At 36.8% G+C, this 19611-nt stretch overlaps 1 protein-coding gene across 1 annotated transcript; it reads right to left on the reverse strand.

Moving 5' to 3' along the window:
- Positions 1 to 15590: 15590 nt before the first annotated feature.
- Positions 15591 to 18684, reverse strand: LOC115926243. Its single transcript, XM_030990951.1, has 2 exons — positions 18360 to 18684; positions 15591 to 17325 (listed from the first exon to the last, which is right to left on the reverse strand). Exons 1-2 carry the CDS (start codon positions 18532 to 18534, stop codon positions 16763 to 16765), a joined length of 738 nt encoding a protein of 245 aa, XP_030846811.1. The 5' UTR covers positions 18535 to 18684; the 3' UTR covers positions 15591 to 16762.
- Positions 18685 to 19611: the final 927 nt, after the last annotated feature.

Raw genomic sequence — 19611 nt, forward strand, 5'->3', positions numbered from 1 at the left:
ACTTTTAGGGTGGGTCCATTTATTTTAAAGGGGGAGGGACACAATGTGGGTATGATGGTCGGAGGGGGGGGGGGGGACGAAGTCCCTTGGTGTAAATAAATCCATGTATGATATTTTCTATTTCGACCAAGGCATATATATATATATATATATATATATATATATAATTTTCATATTTCATATTACTGGGGTTATTCGATGGAAAAAAAAACAGTGCTATGGTTCAGTAGTAAAGTCTCGTACCCAGAAGGTTCCAGGTCCCTGGTTCCAAACCGACGCGCTTGTCATTTCGGATTAGGCACCGTGTTTCACGGTCTTTCAGATTGGCTATGATTTTTTTAATAAAACAAAGCAGCAAAATAGAAATACAATAAAATACATATAGCTTGTATCAAGTGTTCATTCCTGTCATAATGTACATTTTAAAGTTTGAATTACGGGGTCACTTTGGAAAAAATAGGTGCTCTTTGTTTGAAAGAGCTAGAAATTTCACGAAAAGGGATTCATTTTAGGGGTATTCGCGAATTCGATTTGTTTTTATTATCAAGAGAATGCGATGGGCGTAGAGAGTGGGCACTCTACAAGAGGGCTTGCCAGAGCCATCTATACACAAAGTTTTGCAAACTTTGTTTCACTGGGTCACAACATGGCGTATATTCTTTTGTTTTGTGCTTGTCCAACAAAGCAGTAGTGGCCATCTTATGTCAAACTCGAACCGGGTCGGCCAAACTATGTGTATAGATTACTCTGGTGCTCGCCAGAGCAATTGATTATTATTGTTTCAAGTAGTTTCAAGTAGTTTCAAGATCTAAGCTCAATTAGAGAAATCGACTTTGGTAGATTTTGGTGGTTTACGTACGGGACAAAATAGCATAGATCTCATCGTACCGTACAACTTTGAAGAGCGCCAACCTAAACAAAATTTCGACATGAGTCTGAGTCTGAGATTGTCTGCTTTGTAACCTATCGAATTGTGACATCGATGATGATGTAAAATGTGAAAATGACGCTGATAGTGATACTTATTTGTGATGATGATGATGATCTTGTAGATGATGATGATGATGCTGCTGACGATGATGATGTTGACATCTTCATAAATTTAATGTGTATTTACAATATGTTATTATTATCATCATCAGCAGCATAATCTTCCTCATCCATCACAACTACCAACATCATCATCATCATCATCATCATCATCATCATCATTATCATATTCATCATTATCATCATCATCATCCTCATCATTATTGCAATCAGCATCATCATCAGTATCACAATTATTTTCACATTTCACATCAAAATAATAAATAAAGAAATAAATAAATAAATAAATAAATATTTGCAGGTCAAAAAATTCAAGCTAGTGACTGGCAACCTTGAGGCAAGCTTGTATGGTTTAGAAAACAATTCATCTTGGGCAGCATTTCATATATTTTCCTGTAGCTTTTTCCTATGCTTCAGCTCTTTTTTCCTATTAAAGCATGTTGAGGGCCTTTTTCAAAGCTATAACGCAGTATATAAGTTTTGTATTATTATTATCATGTGTGTGTGTGTATATGACCATAAAATGATTCTCTGATTATACCTCATTAGCAAAGAATCGTAGGATTTGAGATAATAATAAAAGTGCGCATAAACTTTTAAACGAGCGGACGTGTCTTGACGGAGCTCTGTCTTTTGATTATACTTGCCAGTTATATGCACTATTGAGGATTCATTTTTGATTTTGTACTGTGCTGTTACATTTGGAATACCTGTGTCTTCGAATATTTCTGACGATCATTTTCCTGGATTGCAAAGTGGTTTGTTTTGCTCTAATTTGATCTTGCATTCATCGTGTGATTCACCGTTATCATTACTGGATTAGATCGAAATATTGTTGTTTATTTGCGGATTAAACACCACAACTTTAATACAGCACAGATTGAACCTAAGAGGTCTTCAGCAAATGGACGCAGATAAGGTACGACTAATTCACATGTGCATTATTATTCTTATCTTGCCTACATTTTGAATTGATATCATACATTTCCAAGATGGCGGCGACCAGTGCAATTTTGGCGCCAACTGATTCTGAAAGGACTAATGATGATTTGGTGGGGATGATTACCTCCAACAATGTCTTCCTAAAAGCTATAAATGACATCGTCAAAAGCTCTTGTCAAAAGGAATTTGTATCCCTCCTAGACACAATTGAAAAGCTAGAAGGTCGTTTGCTTGAGCTTGAGTCATCCATTTTTGATAAAGACTTAAAGATCAATCACCTCACTCTGAAAGCTGAACAAAAATCATCACAGATCAGTGCCCTGATGCGGACCTGCAACGATCAAGAACAATACTCGCGAAGGAATTGTGTTCGCTTTTTCGGCGTTCCTGAGAATAAGAACGAAGATACTACGGCTATTGTGTGCAAGATCGCAGAGGAAAAGCTTGGAATTCAGCTTCATCCTAGCGCAATTGACAGATCTCACCGAGTAGGAGTCCCAATCAAAGACCAAGCATCGGTCCGTGACCAAGAAACCTCCCACGATACCGGGAACGCGAAACCCAGTAGTCATGACAACGACAAGAAAATGCGCAAAAAGCGATCCCGTCCAATAATTGTCAAGTTTGTGTCGTACCAAGCTAGGAAATCGGTGTTAGTACAACGACGCAAGATGAAAGACACTGGTATATCGATCCATGAAGACCTCACCAAACACAACCAGCGTTTGCTTTATGAAACGAGGAATCATAGCAAAGTTCTCAAAACATGGACATCGGATGGACATGTCGTCGCACTCCTTCCTGCCACCGGTGGGAAGACAGTGACTAAGGGAATCAGAGACTTTGAGGACTTGAGAACACTTTGATATATATTTTTTTCTTTTTCTTTTTCAATCAATTTTATGAATAAATTTGTACCGACTCTTTTTTTATGGTTAAATATCCATGCAGTAAATGTAATAAAGCAGTAAGGAAAAACCAAAAGGCCCTGTTATGTACTTCGTGTACAAAATATAGTATGTGAAGGAATTCCTAAATGCAAATACGATGATACGAATGAATCTTTTAAAAATTGGCAATGTACTGTATGTACTCTGAAACATTTTCCCTTTTGGGAACAAGAAGATATCTCTCCCGTAGAAACTTATCTTAGATATTCTCATCTTGCGAATATTATACATGATTCTACTTCGAATGAAGATAATAGATACAGTATACTTTGTGATTTTCCCGGCAAAGGAAAAGGGCATTAAATTAGCACACCTTAACATAAGAAGTTTAAGAAATCAAGTTACAGATGTAAAACAATTTATAATGTCAAACCCCTTCGACATTTTAGGACTATCCGAAACATGGTTAAATGAGGATTTTTCAAATCATATGATTTCTATCGATGGTTACAAAATTGAAAGAAATGACAGGGATGCCACTGGCGGTGGTGGTGTAGGATGTTACATTAACGAGAAATGTAATTACTTAAGAAGAACAGATCTTGAAACAAAGGAGCTAGAACTCATGTGGCTAGAAATCAAAAGAACAAGTAGTAGTTCGATCTTTGTTGGTATTTTATACAGGAAACCTTCCTGCCCAGGTACATTTTTTACCGTCCTTGAAGGGAATATTGAGAAAGTAATGTCATTGTCAAATAATATTGTTTTGCTAGGTGATTTCAACTGTAATATGAGAAATGATAATACATTGTCTAAAAATGTTAAGGATATTTGTCGTATTTGTCAGCTTAATCAATTAATCAATGAGCCTACATGAGTTACACCTCATGGTAGTACACTCATTGATTTAATACTTACCTCGAATTCTATTGCTAACTTGAGGTCCGGTGTAATGCCCATTGGTTTTAGTGACCACTGTTTAATATTTTTAGTCGTAAAAGGCAAACATCCAATGCTTCATTCGAAAATATGTAAATTTAGATCTTTTAGGAACTTTAACGAAAATGAATTTCAAGAGGACTTGAGAAATCAAAATTGGGCTGAGTTTAATGAAGAAAATGTTGAAGTTGATAAAATGTGGTCTAATATCAAATCGGTGTTCACAATACTAAGTGATAAACATGCACCTTTTATTTCTGTCAGAAGAAAACGTAATGGAGTGCCTTGGATTACAGACGAATATATTACTTTGGCACGTGACCGTGATTACTATAAGAAAAGGTATAAAAAGACAAAATGTGATTGTTGCTGGGAAAAGTTCAAGTTTTATAGAAACAAAGCAAATAACCTAAACAAAAATCTTGAAAGAGCGTATTATAAAAATGAGTTCTCAGAATGCGGAAATGATTTGAGCAAAAATTGGAAGGTTTTAAAAAAACTCTTGCCTTCAAGGCAAAAGGAGGTAAGCAACACAATCCTAATTGATGATGAAATAATAACTGACAAAGTAAAGGTGGCAAGTTTATTGAATGAAACTTTTAATAATGTGAGTTCAAATCTACAAACTGGTACATGTTCTAGCATTGTAGATGATAATTTCAATTCTTTACAAACGTTATCTCAAACCAATTTTTCTTTCGAATTTCAAGAAATCAAATCAGAATTTGTTAGAAATGAACTACGCAATATTGATTGTAAAAAGGCTATAGGAATGGATGGTCTACATCCCAAGTTACTCAAATTATCTGCAGATATCATTGCAAAACGACTGACCATATTATTTAACCAATCATTAAAAACTTCACGATTTCCATTTGATTTCAAGATTGCAAAAATCACTCCGATACACAAAGGAGGAACGTTTAGTGTGGATAATTTCAGGCCCATTTCAATACTGCCCTCTTTGTCAAAAATTCTAGAGAAAGCCGTACATAAACAATTGTATTCTTACCTTAACCAAAATAATCTATTATCAGAACGTCAGTCTGGATTTAGACCGCTTCATTCCACAACCACATGTCTCACAGAAATTACTGATTACCTTCTTGATATTCCACATAAAATAATACTTGATAAACTAATTTTTTATGGCATGAGTAACAAGGTGTGTGAATGGTTTAAATCTTACTTAATTGGTAGACAACAATGTGTTACTATAGTTAATCATTGTAGCGAGTATTTAACTGTTAAATCCGGGGTGCCACAAGGGTCAATTCTGGGCCCCTTGATTTTTTGTTTGTATATTAATGATATCAATAATTTAACATTTTATAATAATTCCAAAATATCACTTCATGCTGACGATACTGTCATTTTTAATAATTCTAATGTTTATCTGAAGTTCAAGAAAATTTACATAATGACTTTGATTTAATATGTAAATGGTTTGATATAAATAAGATGTATATAAACCCTCAGAAAACTATGGTGATGTCATTTGGATCAAAAAGAAAGTTGGAGAACAATCGTCTCTCAATTAAATTAAATGGTACAAATTTACAGTGTGTCGAAACAATGAAATACCTAGGAGTTATACTTGATTCACAACTTACGTGGTCTGAACATATAAAATATATAAGTACTAAGATATCTCGTTCTATTGGATGTATTCGTCGTATAAAACGCCTAATACCCATAAAACTCTTGTAAACCTCTATTTTGCATTAATTTTACCACATATCGACTATTGTTCTGCTTGGGGAAACTGCTCAAAGACAAATTTATCGAAACTGCAAAAGTTACAAAATAGATTTGCGAGATTGATTTTAAATAAGGATTACGACACACCACAATGTACACTTCTTACGACTTTAAATTGGCAATCGGTCGAACAAAGATTAAAATATCACTACTGTTTATTAGCTTTTAAAATTATAAATGTCATGGCCCCAACTTATTTAAAATCACTTATAAATTATAGCACCTTCAACTACTGTACCCGCTATTCCTTAAATGCTCTACTTGACACCCCATACCCCAAAACCGATTTCAAAAAAAGATCATTCTCATATAAAGCAAGCACCCTATTTAATAAACTTCCTTCCTCAATCCAATCAACCAAATCAATTCAAATATTTAAGCGCGGATGCCAATTGGCAAAGCATTTATTATAGTCGAATCTCCGTTCTTATTTCCCTCTACCGGTATAATTATTTTTCTTATGTTATATATGTTTGTACTCTATATTATGTCAAATAATTATGTCAATGTTTAGTTTTGATGAATGTTATATTTTGTATATAATCCTTGTATTTTTGTATATCGCACATTTGTTACGTTAGAGGGCGTACTTGGAAAGCAGTTTTGTTAAACTGAATGTACCTACCCTCTATTTTAAATAAAACTTGAATAAATAAATAAATCTAAGTCATCATTATAAAATAAGAAAATTGCCACGGTTTCACTGTCATCAACATTATTCACATCATCATTATCCTGCCCATCGTCCGCGTCGGCAATATAAATTTTATCTCCAATATTATCATTTACGTAATTATTATATTAAATAAAACGTTGCAATAGTACCACTGTCGTCATCACTATCAATGTTTCTATCTTTATCATCATCATCGTTATCATCATTATCATCATCATCATCATCATCATCATCATCATCTTCATCTTCATCATCGTCATTCGCCTCCGTTCACATCAGAAGTATAGGTAATTACCTATAATACATCACTATCATCATCGTCATCATCGTTATCATCATCATCATCATCATCTTCATCATTGTCATCGTCTTCATCATCATCGTCATTCGCCTCCGTCCACATCAGAAGTATAGGTAATTAATTATAATACATCACTATCAAGTATCAAGTATCAAGTATCAAGTATCAAGTATCAAGTATCAAGTATCAAGTATCAAGTATCAAGTATCAAGTTTATTTGTCTTCCAGAAAACACATGTGACAAAATATAATAGAGTATAATCATAACAGTACAATGTAGAACAAAGGAAGACGAGGAGACCTTGGTTGAAGCACAGCTTGTTAAGTTAAGGCCCCCTCATATGATGTGACAAAGATAACTTATTTATGAATACAACAACAAATATGGAATATATAAAACTATTTACAAAATACTCTCAGAGAACAACTACCCAACGTTGCATCTAATATGATCTAATATGGACAAACCCAAGCCGACACCAAGTCGAGACATCAATGAGTTATTGCTCTCTGAGTGCAGAGGTCAAGTAGGAATATATGGTATATGTAGTATGTACAGATGAGAAAGAAGAAAAAAAAAGAGAAGGGATAAAGGGGGTTATATGTCAAAGTCAAGAATTAACGAAAAAAAGATCAAGAGTAGAGTTAAATATGCTACAGTACACTAACAATAAAGCTTGATAACACATTCATGTGTCATCGACATACTTGTCAAGAAAATATGACTTAAGTCTACGTTTAAAAACTGAGATACTTGAAGCATTTGTTATGGTAGTATCAAGTGAATTCCAGAACCTGGGGCCAGTGGACATTAGTGTATTCAAAGTGAAGGTTGTCCTTGCATATGGTAAATGGAGAGCAGAAGCCTGTCTAGTATTATAGCTGTGAATTTGGTTATTTCTTCTAAAGATTTGAGCAAGGGCAGGAGGGAGGTCTCCAGAGTGAATGCTAAACATGAGCATTCCAAGTTGCATTGAATAGAGATCTTCTAGTTTTAGAATACTGTTTTCATAATAAAGTAGATTTGTATGTGCACGATAATTTGCTTTACAAATTATTCTAATAACCCGCTTCTGCACAACAAAAAGCCTGTGGATTTGAGTTTTGGATGATTTGCCCCATGCCAACATACCATAATTGATATATGATAAAATAAGAGTAGAGTACAAAATGAACAATACCTCTTGAGGTATACATGATCTCAACTTATAAATAACACCAGTATTTTTTGACACCACTTTACTTAATTTGTCCACATGAGTTTTCCAATTCAGTTTCTCGTCTATGTATATTCCAAGAAATTTCGTTGAAGTTACTCTCTCAATTGGGTTATTATTGAATGCCACTTCGCCTGGCAAAATATTAACTGAATTACTGAACAGTATATAATTAGTTTTCTGAAGATTCAAGGATAACTTATTAGCATTAATCCACTTCATTACTTTTCGAAACTCTTCATTAACAGTTTTCAACAATGTTTGTGGACATCTATGAGAAAAAAATACACTTGAGTCATCAGCAAAAAATATGAATGATAATACACTTGATGAGCGTTGAAAATCATTAATATACAAAATGAATAAAAGTGGTCCCAAAATGGATCCCTGGGGAACACCACATGTTACTTTTTGGGGACTAGAGTCAATTCCATTTAAGGACACATATTGCTTTCTATCAGTTAGATAACTTCTAAACCAATCCAAGGCGACTCCCCTGACACCATAATGACATAATTTACTTAAGAGAATTTCATGGTCTACAGTATCAAAGGCCTTGGAAAAGTCTAAAAATGTACCAATGGTATGTAAGCGACTATCTAAGGCAGAAGCAAGTTTATCTATAAGGTGTAAGATTGCATGTGTTGTTGTATGCTTCTCCCGAAAACCAAACTGATAATTACTGAAGACACATGTTTTGTTTAAAAATGTTATAGTTCTTACATAAATAATTTTTTCCAGAATTTTTGAAAAACAGGTTAACAAAGAAATCGGACGATAATTTGTCAGTAATTGAGAGTCACCTTTTTTAAAAATTGGTACAACTTTTGCGATCTTCATGTTTATCGGTACAACTCCGCTTGACATAGACAAATTAAAAATATGAACTAGTGGTTGAAGGATACCGACAATAACTTGCTTAATAAGTTCGTTCCCAATATGATCATACCCAGGACTTTTCTTGTTCTTGAGGGCTCTAACAATACCAAGCAATACCAAGCAATACCAAGCAATTCTTCTTCTATAATCATCGTCAACATCACCACTGCCATTCACAATTTGTTTTATTCATTCCTTTTATTTTTTATAAACGTAACATCAGACCATAAACAATGCATAAGGATTGGATAAAGTTTGTAGTCTGTTAGTCAAATCCTTTTTTATTATGATAATTCAAACCTCACAGTATTCATGAAGACTTATGTTTTACAAACTGAACTTTCGCCATTTGCTTCTAGGCAGTATCATTAATAGTGTCAACACAACTGTTTTGAATTTGATATGAATTACCGTTATTCGCCTTCCTTACATAATTATATTAATACTTATTTCATTCCTTATAGTGTTTACATGTATCCAAAATAAATATTCACGTAACATATAAATTCAGTTTTCCTTTAAAAGACAATTTACTCGTTTGATTAGAACTTAACTTAATTTCTTTTCTTTTTTTAAAAATCGAGAATGAAAAGAAGGAAATGAATGAGAATTGAATTAAATCAAATTGAATCTTAAGGAACTTAAGGAAATACTATACACCGAGTTATTGCGTTTTCGTTGAGCTTAGGTTAACGTTGATCCATTTATTTAAAAAAAAAACTTTGTAAGCTTTAGGAGTTCGGGATTACCCGGTCATGTACAATAGTGCTCCTCTTTGGCTTCTCTCAATTATAATTTGTTTATTTTTATAATATTCATCAACATATTATACAGAAACTGTACTGTTCAATCTTGGCCAACAATATTGTCCATGGGATACCACAATAAAGTCTCCTGACCATTGACGTATAAATCTTATACTTTCTCAACACTACAAAAATGTCATTACTCCAAGAACTAGAGTTACAGAATGAAATAATTATACAGGGATGGTACCCTACCCAAATAGATGTACATGACTGTATCCAACACAGAATAGAAAAACAAGTATTTCCCATTTCACCTTGTGATTAAGGCCTACTATGAAAAACGATGGAGTAACATATTTACAAGGTCATTACGATATGGTCTCCACCTATACGAGTATTAATTATACAGCTTCATGATTATATAGCTTCATTTTTTTGTTTACATACCAGTGAAGTTCCAACTAGGCAGCTCGTTTTAATCAGTCGTAATATTAATTAATAGCCTTCATAGCCATATACTTTTCATTTTTTTTCAGTTTGAAGCTTACTTCCACTAATTAAAAAAAGATAACTAGAATAAAAGCATAAACTTAAAAAAAAACTATTTATGAACATTTAGAAATGAATATATACATCTACTTATACTTGTACATAACATGATATGATAGAAAATGAAAGAAAACTACATTCTGAGTGGGGGAGCAGACAGAGGCCGGAGACCTGTCAAGATTGTTGCAGTCTTGCTTGCCTTGAAATATAATTTTAAGACATTAGTAATTGGAAAAAAGAAATAAAGAAAGAAATAATTAATATTACGACGATTCGTAGTATGTGAGTAAATATTTCAGGAGTTCAGTAAATAGTTCATTGAAGACAGGTTTAATAGTGAACCGAATGTGTAATTAGAAATATATACAAGTATGACAATTCACAATATGGGTACATACATTTATTTCAAGAATTAAATAAACAGTACTTTGATTTTTACTTGAATTAAGACTTGTTTAACATTGACCCTATCAATGTATACTACAAATGCCTCTTCAAGTGTTACAATATTGAGCCAACCATGCTAACGGCCTTATTTATCACTATTATACTTTAACATGTTCTCTAATGATATCATGTCACATGTATTATTACGAGATGTATTCACGATAACAGCAATCAAATCCTGGTCTATAAATCTACTTGTATTCGGGTTCAACGTTAGCTTCTACAAAGTAAAAGTAAACTGAAGATGTAGAAGTATGCAATGGTGAGAACAAATATTTTTGCTTTAAACATTGTCATTTCTAACAGAAGACTGAAAGCATACAAACTATACAAGGTGCAGATTACACTCTGCCATGCTTTTAGGATATTTATAATACATATATTATGTAAATTTAAACGTACATTCTCTCTGAACGCATGTTGTCGTTAGAGAAAGTGACAAGAGAGATTATCATTAAATTACAAGAAAACGGAATGCATGGTAATTTCAAAGAAGGGAGGAATACCATGCTCTTGAGATCAACATCAATCAAATAAAGCAAGCCACCTCTGTTAATTACCTCGGGACTATAATTACGGATGATGCAAGAGGCGAGCAAGAAATCAAGAGAAGGATTGCACTTTCAAAATCAACTTTCTCCAAATTAGAAAACATCTTAAAGAATAAAAAGCTGAAGATGAAAACGAGACTCTGCATACTTAATTGCTACGTGTATCCAGTTTTAATGTATGGATGTGAAGCTTGGACCCTGACATCAGACCTAAGAAAGCGACTGGAAAGTTGTGAAGTTTGTGGAATTGATCTCAGGGAGAATGAATTACTTCATAGAATATGGGAAAGAGAATTGTGGCACTCCATGGTCGCCAACGTAAGAGCTTGGACAGCATGGTGACATGTCTTTAAATCAACGAATCTACGAATCCTCCATAAATTGCGAAGATGATAATTACAATTACGGACTTCCTGGTTTACATGACAGGTCAATTTGAACTTAATATCAATGCATACACCAAGATCTGTAAATGTAGGGGAGAGAGGAATGAATTGACCATTTAATTTAAGCCGTACGTCTGATATGTATTGCAGATGGCGAGCATAAGAACAAAAGGCCATGAATCCAGTTTTGTTATTATTCAATTGGAGATAGTTCGACGACATCCAAGTGCTTATCTCTGCAATACACAGTGAGATTTGGTGAAGTGTTTCGTTAATGTTTTCCAGAGAGCGTGGATCAAAAGAAGTAAACAACTGAATATCATCAGCATAGCAATATACTGTAAACCATGTTTATTAATAATGTCAGATATGGGGGTGATGTAAAGACTTAAATAGATCGGTCCGAGAACTGACCCTTGAGCAACTCCAAAGTCAGCTACCCATGGGTCAGGTAATTCCCCATCTATATTCACCCTGGATGACCAACCAGTTAGGTATGACTTCGTCCACCTAAGAGCTACATCTGATACATGATAAACAGGACTCTAAACGATTCAGTAATATCACATGATCGTCTGTATCAAAAGCTGCACTGAGGTCTAATAAGACTAATAAAACTGACCTCCGTTGATCAAGAAATGATAGAACATCATTCTGCAGCTTCAAAAGAGCTGTTTACATTCACAGTAACAAATGAAACGGGACGCGTTTTTGCGGGTACTTGAGATTTAATAGAGGATGGAATCTTGTTACCCTGAATATCAACATCATGACAATAATAACAACTACGACACAAACTTTCCCAACTGAATATAAAATACGTTTACTTAAACGTTACACTGCTCCAATCTGCCCCAGGGAAGGACCCGGGTATCATTTTCGAATCTTTTGATCAATTTATACAAGTATCTGCACATGAAAAACTGGATGGAGCCGGCATGTCCAATCCATAGTACTCTCTGCATCAGGGCCGTCAACAGACGAGAACTTGTGTACAACCCCCCACAGCCCGTAAAAAGGCGACACTGTTTCCTCATTAAAGAGGGCGAACAGAGTTTACCTTCTCATATGGAATTTAACTGTGAGTACCACAAAGTGGGCTGTACGTATAACACCCCTCTGCATACAAAGAAGACACACGGTTCCACTGCATTAAACAGGCGAACAGATGCCTACTTTACAGGCGGGTACATGTTATAAATAAATAAACAGGATACCTGTTATCATCGGGGCCCTTACCGGAAAACAATAAATATTGAGCTCTGAAAAACTGGATGGAGCCGGCATGTCCAATCCAAAGTACTCTCTGCATCAGGGCCGTCAACAGACGAGAACTTGTGTACAACCCCCCACAGCCCGTAAAAAGGCGACACTGTTTCCTCATTGAAGAGGGCGAACAGAGTTTACCTTCTCATATGGAATTTAACTGTGAGTACCACAAAGTGGGCTATACGTATAACACCCCTCTGCATACAAAGAAGACACACGGTTCCACTGCATTAAACAGGCGAAAAGATGCCTACTTTACAGGCGGGTACATGTTATAAATAAACAGGATACCTGTTATCATCGGGGCCCTTACCGGAAACCAATAAATATTGAGCTCTGCAAGATACAATGGCCAATTAAAATAATCCAAATCATATTCTCCAAAACACAACCTTCCCATGGGGTATTCTGCAGCAGTGTGTAATACACATAATAACCTTTATATGTATATATTAACATATATACACATACACATATATATATGCGAAGAGGCAAAAATGCCAATTTCCGCATGTCACAACGCAAATTCCAACAATTCGCGTGTTTAGATCCCCCCCCCCCCGAGGCCACTCCGTGACCCCCTTTCGGATGAGGTGAGGGCGAAACAAACCCGATCTTCAGACCACTGATCTGAGAAACGTGACCGGGACAAAATTCCCTCACGGCCCACGACTGCGGAGCCATTCGTTATAAAACCGCAGATATTCGTGCGACCAAGCAATTTGCTCCAAATCCGAGTAAACTTTCAATTTGATATAGCATTACCCTGCATGTCCTTTGGGAATACAATTCTCCTTTAATTCGTGAACACACTCACTAAATAATGTTAAACCCACTGTATACAGCGATAAATCGGTATAACGAGGTTCTTAATTGGTCCCGTTAAATTTACCATGCTACAGCAGAAATGCCGTTGTATATAATCATGGACCTAATACAGGTAACAACAAAATATAATATAACGAGCTGGGACCAGGAATGTTATTCTGCTATATTAACAACATTGTTACATATGAAATCTCCTTTAATCGAGATTACCCTGTATCGTATATATTCGATTGCTTGACCTAAAGCATGTAAAACAATTTCCATGCATTATTGCATTTATATCTGTGAGACAAAACACATATCATGTCAATCATAACTTATCTCCTAGACCAACAAAACCGTTATTACAAAATCGTATTGCTTGCAAAACAATAATGCCAATATATATAATCGAATTAACAACAACGACAAAATATGGTATAACGAGCTGAGACCAAAATTGTTACTCGGCTATATCAACAACGTTGTTATATATAAAATCTCCTTTAATTGTGATGCAGGAAAGCCCCAACCTGCCAAGCATTGCTTCGACATCAAGATTACTTGACTGAGGGGAAAAAACAAACATGATTAATCCGTTATGTTAATCACTTGACACGCTTCCTGACCACATAATATTTAGTAAAACATACTATCGAATACACTTGAAAAACGTAAGGAGGAAAATGAAGTTGGGGTTGGTGGAGGGTAAATTAATTTGCCACCGAATAATGTCTATGACCATCCTCTAAAAAATCTGCAAGGTGAATGAGGATTCTCACGCCAACACCGTGAGAACCAATATATCCCGGCTAAAATAATTCCATATATAAATTCGAAACATACATTGCGCACATTCCTTTTATAGATACGCGTACACGAAAGAAGCCGCGCGGCTGACTCAAAGGGTGTCGGCATGTTATTGTTTTCTATCAAGATGCCGCCAAGGGTCATCACAGAAGAGAAGCCGCCGCGAACTCGTGATGTCACTGATGAATGTAAACCATTTATATCGCCCTTCGTTCGATAAAATTTCTTACATTCACAGTAACAAATGAAACGGGACGCGTTTTTGCGGGTACTTGAGATTTAATAGAGGATGGAATCTTGTTACCCTGAATATCAACATCATGACAATAATAACAACTACGACACAAACTTTCCCAACTGAATATAAAATACGTTTACTTAAACGTTACACTGCTCCAATCTGCCCCAGGGAAGGACCCGGGTATCATTTTCGAATCTTTTGATCAATTTATACAAGTATCTGCACATGAAAAACTGGATGGAGCCGGCATGTCCAATCCATAGTACTCTCTGCATCAGGGCCGTCAACAGACGAGAACTTGTGTACAACCCCCCACAGCCCGTAAAAAGGCGACACTGTTTCCTCATTAAAGAGGGCGAACAGAGTTTACCTTCTCATATGGAATTTAACTGTGAGTACCACAAAGTGGGCTGTACGTATAACACCCCTCTGCATACAAAGAAGACACACGGTTCCACTGCATTAAACAGGCGAACAGATGCCTACTTTACAGGCGGGTACATGTTATAAATAAATAAACAGGATACCTGTTATCATCGGGGCCCTTACCGGAAAACAATAAATATTGAGCTCTGAAAAACTGGATGGAGCCGGCATGTCCAATCCAAAGTACTCTCTGCATCAGGGCCGTCAACAGACGAGAACTTGTGTACAACCCCCCACAGCCCGTAAAAAGGCGACACTGTTTCCTCATTGAAGAGGGCGAACAGAGTTTACCTTCTCATATGGAATTTAACTGTGAGTACCACAAAGTGGGCTATACGTATAACACCCCTCTGCATACAAAGAAGACACACGGTTCCACTGCATTAAACAGGCGAAAAGATGCCTACTTTACAGGCGGGTACATGTTATAAATAAACAGGATACCTGTTATCATCGGGGCCCTTACCGGAAACCAATAAATATTGAGCTCTGCAAGATACAATGGCCAATTAAAATAATCCAAATCATATTCTCCAAAACACAACCTTCCCATGGGGTATTCTGCAGCAGTGTGTAATACACATAATAACCTTTATATGTATATATTAACATATATACACATACACATATATATATGCGAAGAGGCAAAAATGCCAATTTCCGCCACACGGGCACCGCCCGCCGCCACTGAGCGTATATATTTTTATCGCGTAATGTACGCATATAAACTGACATAGTAATTTCACCCTAAATTCTAATGGGTTACTTTCGTTTCACTACGCGTTTTAAACGCGAACACGAACTTGAACCTATTGAAATCAACCAATTACCTTAATTTCATTTCAATACCAACGTTGTGCGATTTCGAAGCTTGAGCTAAATCAACCAACTAACCAAAATAACGTGATAACCACCTTTCGTTTTCAACCAAAAACAATAAATTAAACACCTTAATGACCTCGACTGTGACTATGCTCATGAAAGCACTCCGCAATAACAGTAAGTATAGTAAAACAAAGCCACGAACGGCTATATATATATATGAACTAAGTACACAAACTTGAACGTGAACATATTGAATCCAACCAATTAGCCAAAATAACGTGATAACTACATGTACCTTTCGTTTCCAACCAAAAACTATAAGTTAAAAGCACATTTATGGCCACGACTGTGACTAAGCTCATGAAAACACTCTGCAATAATCGGTAAATAAAACAAAGCCACAAAACGGCTATATATATATATATATATGTACAAAGTACGCGAACTTGAACTTGAACGTAATGCATTCAACCAATTACCATATCTGTTCAATACCCACGTTTTGAAATTTCAAAGCTTAAGCTAAATCAACCAATTAATCAAAATAACGAGATAACTACCTTTCATTTTAAACCAAAAGCAGTCTTCAATGAAAAACGCGTTCATGGTCCCAACTGTGACCAAGCTCATGAGAAAGCTTTGTAATTTTCATTAACTGAAATACACAGCATCAAAATCCGGGTATATATATGTAATAAACTTAACATGTTAATCGTAACCATTAGCCTAATAAGTCTCTTTCGCGTTACATAAAAGTTTTATGCTTTTAAAGCTCGAGCTAAATAAACCAATTACCCGAAACCTAATAACTACCTTTAAACATGAAAATGGGGAAACATATACTGTATATATATATATATATCTATACGTTAAATAAATCAACTTAACATCTTAATAAAAACCACTAGCCTGATAAGTCTCTTTTGCTATAACGTACGAGTTTTGTAATTACAAAGCTTGAGCTAAATAAAAATAGACCAATTACCCGAAACAAACGTGATTACTACGTTTCATTATGACTTGAATAACAAAAAACTCCACGAAAATCTATGCCATGTTTTCCAACCCCTTAATAAGGCTATGAAGAAACATATTATTTCCGGTCTCGGAGAGATGAATACCATCATTCCTAAACAGCTCGCGCCGCTCGTGCCTGATGCCCAGGTGAGTCAAAGCACTGCCCCCGATCGTGCGGCATATGCGCCTGGCGTGCTTGTTTAGAGCTCGCCGCGTCCGATCAATTTTGGGCTGCTCGTCTTTACTGAAGCCGCTGTAGGTCCTGCGAGGCAAAATATCCGACCAAATGATGCAGGCATTGGGGAAATGTTCGTGCAATTGTCCGAGTGTTGTATCCAAAAGCAAGAACAATTCGTCTTTTTTAGCTTGCCCGACGTCGTTCGTCCCCACGTGCAGAACGATGTGCGACGGAGAGGAACCGGGCAGCACCCATTGGACATGTCCACTTAGTTGACCTAGCTTAAGGCCCCTCCTTCCTCTCCAAACGACGTTGGCTGCCGACCCCAAACCTTGTTTTCCCTTACGATGCGCGAAGGCGGCTAACCAGTGGATCATGGAATCGCCTATGAGCAGGATTGTACGAGACTGGCAACCTACAGCAGGAATGAAAAAGAAAAAAGGAAAACTTCCGGCAGCTCATTGTTGTTGATAACTCGTTTCAAAATCACCAATGAAATGTAACAATATTGATCTTCAACTGCCTCATGCATAAACATGAGTCAATTATAAATACTATTTAAACATATAGATCAACCCAAATAACTGATAATTTTTCTTAACACGCTTCCTTAAACTCAAATGATTAAAGAAGTAATATGGTACAATACATCATGAATTATGCAACAGGTAGCATACTAATACGAACATATCTCTTATGCGCGTCCGAGGACCAGCGCCCCGTGTTCTCAATTTCCCCTGCGTCAAACCGGTCATAGCGGCTAATGTGGCCGCGCCTTTTCTGAAAGAATGTGAGTAAATCGTGCTACTGGCAGATCCAAAAAGGACAAACACTATTAATTTGTCTGGCCGAAGGGGTCGCTTTCACGAATTGCATCACCGTAGTAGGCGGGGGTTGAATGCGTGCATGGTGCTGTGGCAGTCATAAGCCACAATTCACTATCAATGACAGCCCATGATCTAGTGGGTTCTCTTGCTTGCCTCAGCCTAAACTGCGCATCGTATGTGCGCCAGCCGTAGCCGCCAAATCTAGCCGCCGTCCGGACGGTGTCCATATACTTAAACATCTCTAAGGCCCGAACTATATGCTTCTCGGTGTATATAGACGCAAATACCAAAAATGCGCTGGTCCATTGCTCTATTGAGGTTATTCGCGGCACCCCTCGCTGCGGTTGTACCTGCAATGTCGACCCCGACAGGGCAATAACCGTGGGTGCGCTGCCGTCTGGAACGGGGACATTTTTTAGCAAGGCCCCTAAATCAACAAACTCGCCTTTCCAGATTCTATCCCGCAATGCGCGAGGAACAGCTGACCCCAGCACCTCCCGAGGAGTTGCCAACAAGGGAGGGGCATTGATCATAAGCCCCACCTGCTGCGCCTGCTCAGGGCCTCCAATTGAGTTTAATGTATCAATACCCGCGCAAACCAACGGCCTAGAATCGTACTCACTTGCGGATGGACCAGGTCCCCGCTGCTCCACTCCGGGGTTCGGCTGCGGTGCCTGGACGAGAGGCTCTGATACGGGCTGGGAAGGCGGAGCTGTTGCAGTTGCAGTTCTCCGTGGACGTGAGGACCCAGTTCGGTCAACAGTTGTCCACCTGGATTGCTGCTTAGCCTTCGGCATTATAATTTCCGACGCGATGATACAATTAACAAAGTTATGTAGCTAATATAAAGTTAACCAGTTATGAACTCCAAATGTACACAATTCAAAATCCCGTCGCCGTATATAATTACTCTGAAGAACCAAGTTGTATGAAAATGTTCCATTCTGTAAATCCGATGTGGAATCGAAGTATAATAGTTGCCGAGTACAATGTTTCCTCAATAAAGTCCAATAAATTAATTTGCCACCGAATAATGTCTATGACCATCCTCTAAAAAATCTGCAAGGTGAATGAGGATTCTCACGCCAACACCGTGAGAACCAATATATCCCGGCTAAAATAATTCCATATATAAATTCGAAACATACATTGCGCACATTCCTTTTATAGATACGCGTACACGAAAGAAGCCGCGCGGCTGACTCAAAGGGTGTCGGCATGTTATTGTTTTCTATCAAGATGCCGCCAAGGGTCATCACAGAAGAGAAGCCGCCGCGAACTCGTGATGTCACTGATGAATGTAAACCATTTATATCGCCCTTCGTTCGATAAAATTTCTTAATTGCTGAAATTGGACCTGTAAGCTGATTGCATTGTATCATATAGGTTGTAATCGATTAAGTGGTCTATGAGTTGAATAGCTACTACCTTTTCTATAAGTTTGGCAATATGTGAAATATTACTAACAGGCCTGTAGTCACGTAAAGTATCCTTGTCTTAGTTGAGTTTCTTGATAATAGGTACAACTACAGCCTCGTGAGCAGCTTCTGGGAAGATACCAGATTCTAAGGAACTGTTTACAACACAAGTCAAGACAGGAACATTACAATTGATAAGTTTCTTCAAAAGCCAAGTAGGTTGAGCATCTAACATAGAAGTAGCATTAGATTATAATGCGTTTGATATTATCTTCGCTGACAGTTTCAAACTCAAGTTCCAATCATTCTCACGAACGGTATTGCACATCTTACAGCCTTCACTACTTCGTGGAGGTGTGTCTGTGATATTGTTGTGAATATCACTTATTCTATTGACAAAGAACAAAGCAAAACGGTTTGCTAAATCAGTAGGATTGTCATACATATGGAGAAGTT

This window comes from Strongylocentrotus purpuratus, unplaced genomic scaffold (assembly GCF_000002235.5).
Source record: "Strongylocentrotus purpuratus isolate Spur 01 unplaced genomic scaffold, Spur_5.0 spur5_scaffold_19, whole genome shotgun sequence".
Classification (NCBI taxonomy): domain Eukaryota; kingdom Metazoa; phylum Echinodermata; class Echinoidea; order Camarodonta; family Strongylocentrotidae; genus Strongylocentrotus; species Strongylocentrotus purpuratus.

Excerpts from the sequence above, each read along its gene's own strand:
- LOC115926243 (XM_030990951.1), bottom strand. The coding sequence starts at position 18,534 with ATGCCGAAGGCTAAGCAGCAATCCAGGTGGACAACTGTTGACCGAACT. Across the intron at positions 17,326-18,359 it reads GGGACCTGGTCCATCCGCAA|GTTGCCAGTCTCGTACAATC; the intron begins GTGAGTACGATT and ends TTCCTGCTGTAG.